This window comes from Cyprinodon variegatus, unplaced genomic scaffold (genome assembly GCF_000732505.1).
Source record: "Cyprinodon variegatus isolate N-32 unplaced genomic scaffold, C_variegatus-1.0 Scaffold1578, whole genome shotgun sequence".
NCBI classification, from domain to species: Eukaryota; Metazoa; Chordata; class Actinopteri; order Cyprinodontiformes; family Cyprinodontidae; genus Cyprinodon; species Cyprinodon variegatus.
In genome coordinates, this window is record NW_015152031.1 from 59,066 (window position 1) to 63,950 (window position 4,885).

A 4,885-nucleotide genomic window follows, 5' to 3' on the forward strand; every position below is an offset into this window, starting at 1 on the left:
TGTATGAATATAATATACAAGTTTCACTTTTTAAATGGAATTACTGAAATCAATCTACTTTTTCATGATATTCTAATTTTATGACCAGCACCTGTATTTATAGATAATATATTTGTCTTTTTCAGACAGTTTAACAAATTGCCTTCTTTTCAAATTGTGTTTAAAGATCATTTAAAGTTTGCTGTTGACCAATAAAGTCGCCGCTAACGTTCAGCAAACCAACAGGAATAAAGAGAAAAATGATGAGAAAATGTTTTCAAATACATGGAAAAAAATCATATTCTGTAAAAAAAAAAAAAAAAAAACAACATACATTTTAAACTAAAAACAAACTTTTCTTCAGTAAGAAATTTATGAAAGTTTCATTTCTGGATATTTTTTTATTTTTTTTTAGATCTCCATTTATGTTTTTGCGCTAATAATGGCACAAAATTCTCCCCATAATCAATAATCCGATCACATCAACACAGAATAAAAGCAGAGATCCACATCTCCATCTTTAAGATAGGCTTTTATTTATTTATTTAATTTATTGAAATTCCCAGAGAGCCGTGCAAATCGGATGATTCCCGATCAGATCGATGATGTCGCATCGGATCGATCCGATCTTTGATCAACTAATACTGTTTTATTTTTTTATTTTTCTGCTCCATAAATTAAATGTAGTTTTTATTTATTTCTGCTGATGTTTCAGTGAAGATCAACCAGGATTCAGGTTTTCCAGGTGAATGAAGACGTTTTCAGGTTTATTTACTGCATCCATGTTTGTTTCTTCTTCAGTTTGTTTTAAATTTTAGTTTCTCTCATTTATAAAACCCAACAGTTAAAAAAAAAGCAGAAAGTTTTTAAGCTGTTCTTCTTAACTTTGGCTGAAAATGATGCAGAAACCAGTTTATGTTGTTAAATTTGCACTAATTCTATTTTTTTTTTGTTAATTAAACGTCTATGAAAGAATAAAACGTTAACCATGAAAGTCAAAGGGAGGAAATGAATGGCTGATTAAATGGACCAATCAGACGATATTAAGCAAAGTATCAGCCGGCCCATTTTTATCAGGCTGGAGAGGAGGGGCCCCGGGCCCCTGGCCCCTGCTGGCATCAGTGCGGGCCAGCAGAGCTGATAAACATTAAAACCAGGAGGAACCAAGGTTTCCGCTGGTTTATCGCTGCTTTTGTTAATATAATGTGAGTTTAGTGAGCAGGCGGAGCGTCGCTCAGATCATCAAACACGCCGCCGTCCGTTATCAGCGGCTCTGTTGACTCGGTCCCCGGCGACCGGCTCTTATCTGACGGGCGCTGAATGTCAGAGCGGGACGAGGTCAGATGTTTGACTCTTTGTTTTTCCCCGCAGCACTGGGATGCCTTCACCCAGATCACTGAGATCTTCATCCTGGTTCCTGCTCTGCTGGGCCTGAAGGGGAACCTGGAGATGACGCTGGCCTCCAGGCTCTCCACCGCCGTAAGTTTCCCACAGCAGCTTCCTTTGATTATCCAGTAAAAAGCTGCAGTCAGAGGGAGGCGGAGGGATCATGGCTGCTGGGGAAGCAGAGCTTTTAAAACAGAGGGACAGGAAGACAGAGTTCACTTTTTCACCATTACTTGTGCTCCTCCTCTAGTGAAACTCCCATTCTTCCCACAATCAGGACATCAGTGATGTTTGACCAAAGACTGCGTCTGAATTTAAGTTCCGCCATTTTGAATCCGTGTCCCATCGCCTCCAGACGAAAAAGGAGAGGACTCAAAATTTCCCACAATGCACCTGGTGATCATCTGTGTTCACTAGGAGAGCAGATGTATCCCACAATGCTTTGCAAGGACAGCTCTCCTCCTAAACACACAGTCTACTGTCTATATGCCGTATATCTATGTTCTATAGATAGTATGTTTATATAGCATGTAACTATAGATCTAGAATATCTAGATTCTGTATTTATATCCTGTAGGCAGCAGTTCAGGGTAAACTGTAACCCTGCTGCTGCTCAGGAGTCAACTTTGATGCTTTTAATGTGGAAATTTTTAAACAGAAATTCAGAAAAAAAAAAAAACATTTTAAATTAAAATTTGGAAAAAACAAAACCGTCCAAAATAATCTGATGCATTCTGAATAAAAAATGTTTTAGATGGAATTTGCTGTTTTCTACCATTTTTATTTGATTTATTTATTTTCCTTTTTTATTTTAAAGCAATTCTTTTTCTAGATTTTTTTTATTTCCAAATTGTATTTTTACACATTTTTTCAGCTTTAATGATTAATTTCTTTGAAGTTACGTTTTTTTCTAGATCTCACTGTTTTCACTTCAAACGCTCCTTCTTGACCAGAAACCACTAATCAATCAATCTGAGAAACAAAATTGAGAAAGAATTTAAATAAATGAAAAAATAAAATTTTAAATGAGGAAATATTTATTTTGAAAATAAATAAAACAAATCTGAGAAAGCAGCAAAGTTAGTCTAAAAACAGTTTTTTGAATTAAATTATTTTCTCGATTGTATTTTTTTCAGATTTCAGGGCATAAATCTTTTATTGTTTCTTAGCTTGAACCAAAATGCACCAGAATTCGCTCCATATTAACCGATCTGATGTAAAACGATGAGCTCTGACAGCCGCTGCTAGCAGCTCTGTGACTCGTGGATGTTTTTGTCGTCCAGGTGAACGTTGGGAAGATGGACTCGCCCATCGAGAAGTGGAATCTGATCATCGGGAATCTGGCGCTGAAGCAGGTAATTATCCACACGCTGCTGCTTCAGGTTTTATTCTGCTAGTAACCTGCTTCCATCTGTTCTGATAGACGTTGGTTTGAACTTTTTATTTTCTTTATTTTTAAAGAATAAAATCTGAAAAGTGTGGCATGCTTTTGTTTTCTTCCCTCCTGAATCCGTTAAGCTCGTCCTGCTTGTAGCCTGGATGGATGTTTAACGTCGTCGTTTTGCTTCATTCATCTTCTCGCGTTCTTCGACCAGCTGCCATCTTGGTTTTAACGAAGCTACCCCGGCAGCATGACACCGCCGCCACCTTGTCTCACCATAGAGACTGTTTCCTTAGCAGCGATGAGGAGTTTTAGTCTGAGGTTTCCTCCTCTGTTTGCATTTTGTTTGTTCTAGAAGTTGTTTCTAACTTGGGGAATTTTTTTTCCGAACCTGTCGATGCACCAATCAATCAGCCGGCCGACCGATCCGCCTCGATTCCCTTCATTTCAGCCGATATTTAGGCGTGAAGCCAATCTTATCCAACGTTCTGGAACTCGGCCTGTTGGTGCTCTAAACGTTTCATCTATTTTTAATTAATTAATTTATTTTATTTAAATTAGGACAATGCACATTCATCAACATGTCAGCATAAAGCATGAATCTATATTAGATTAGGAGTTTAAGATAAAAATCCATTCAGTCAAATTCTGCTATATTTTATTAGACAATATTGGTATTTAATTCTTAATAATTGATCTTAAATGTGTAAAATTAGATTTCTACTGATCAAAATCTCACTCCTGGATGAACTGTAAAAATATATTTTCTTAATTAGATTTTAGCAGCAGAAATTGAATTTCAGAAAGTAAAAAAATTTCTAGAAAGAATTAGTTTTATATAGAAATGTTTACACATTTTAAGTGGCCATTTTGACGTTTATCAGCTTGATTGAAAATGTGTTTAAGATCCATGAAATCCATTTCTTCATAATCAAAATAATACAAATGCTGACCAGAAATATTAGGAAATTGTTTGAAATTGGAAAAAATGTTTTCTCCAGATATCAGGAATACATATTCAGTAAAACTAGTACATATGAAAATGGCTATTTAGGTGAAATCTTCTGTCAGCAGATGAAGAATCTATATTTCTAATCTATAGAACCTGTTGGTCGTCTCATGGGTTCCTCCTCAGGTTGATTCTTTACTCAGTAAATAGTTTCTGTTTGCAGCCGCGCCTCAGATCTTATCATCCCAATAAATGGACGTTATTAGCGGCTATCAGGCCTCAGATTGCACCAGAAATAACTATAGAATAATATTAATAAAGGAAAAAACGTCTATGAAGGCAATAACTACTGATAATCTTTGTAAAGTTAAACCCAAATGATTGAGCTTAAATACTGAGGTGTGCTTATAAAAAAAAGTAGAATATGAAAAGATGCTGCAAAGCGACATGAGGTCACGTTTTATTCTTACAATAAATACACGATAAATAGCGAAGATCCGATAAAACATAGCAGATGAGGACTAAGGGTCATTGTGCTAACCGCTGCGCCAGCACAACATGCCATCCTTATGATCTTTTAATAATTGTCATTCTGGCTTCCGTCTTAATGGCTTAGAACATCATCTTTCTTTACAGCCAAAATGCTTTCTGCTCATTTTAAAGGGATTTAGCTGCAACATAAAAGATGTTTTTTTAAGGTTATTTATGTCACTTATCTTTTTTTTTTTTCATTTAACTTCAAGGAGAAAATAATCATAATAATAATAATGATTATCTTTTTAGATCTTTTTTCCTTAGAGAATAAACCTTTTTCTAAGGCTGGGGAGTGAACGCTGGCACGACTTGCTGCTGCTGCTCGCCGGTATTTTTGTATTCGTTGCTCACTGCCTTCGCTCACCGGTAACTTTTAAACTTTTTTACTTTCTAACGGACAGTCTAATTGTTTTTACTGGGATTGTTTTTACTGGGAATACGACCACGATTCGTCAGCACTACAGGACTGTGTGAGTCCCAACTAGGCTACTACCAGTAGCTCACCTGTCCTGCCTCGTTTTCAGCCTCACCTGGCGTTTTTAATAATGTGGACCGGCAGGACATACACCCTGCTTGTCTGTATCTGGATATTCCTACTGCCCGCTCACCTGCAAGTGGCGGGTTTGCTGCAGTATTCACCCGCTGACCTGCTCCGT

At 36.7% G+C, this 4,885-nt stretch overlaps 1 protein-coding gene across 1 annotated transcript in view; it reads left to right on the forward strand.

Annotated features, from left to right (window-relative positions):
• Nucleotides 1–4,885, forward strand: part of slc41a2 (solute carrier family 41 (magnesium transporter), member 2) — a 23,378-nt gene that overhangs the window by 4,697 nt on the left and 13,796 nt on the right. The window contains exons 3-4 of the mRNA XM_015403843.1: nucleotides 1,351–1,458; nucleotides 2,649–2,720. Of these exons, the coding sequence (XP_015259329.1) occupies nucleotides 1,351–1,458; nucleotides 2,649–2,720 (180 nt within the window). The remainder of the gene's footprint in view (nucleotides 1–1,350; nucleotides 1,459–2,648; nucleotides 2,721–4,885) is intronic.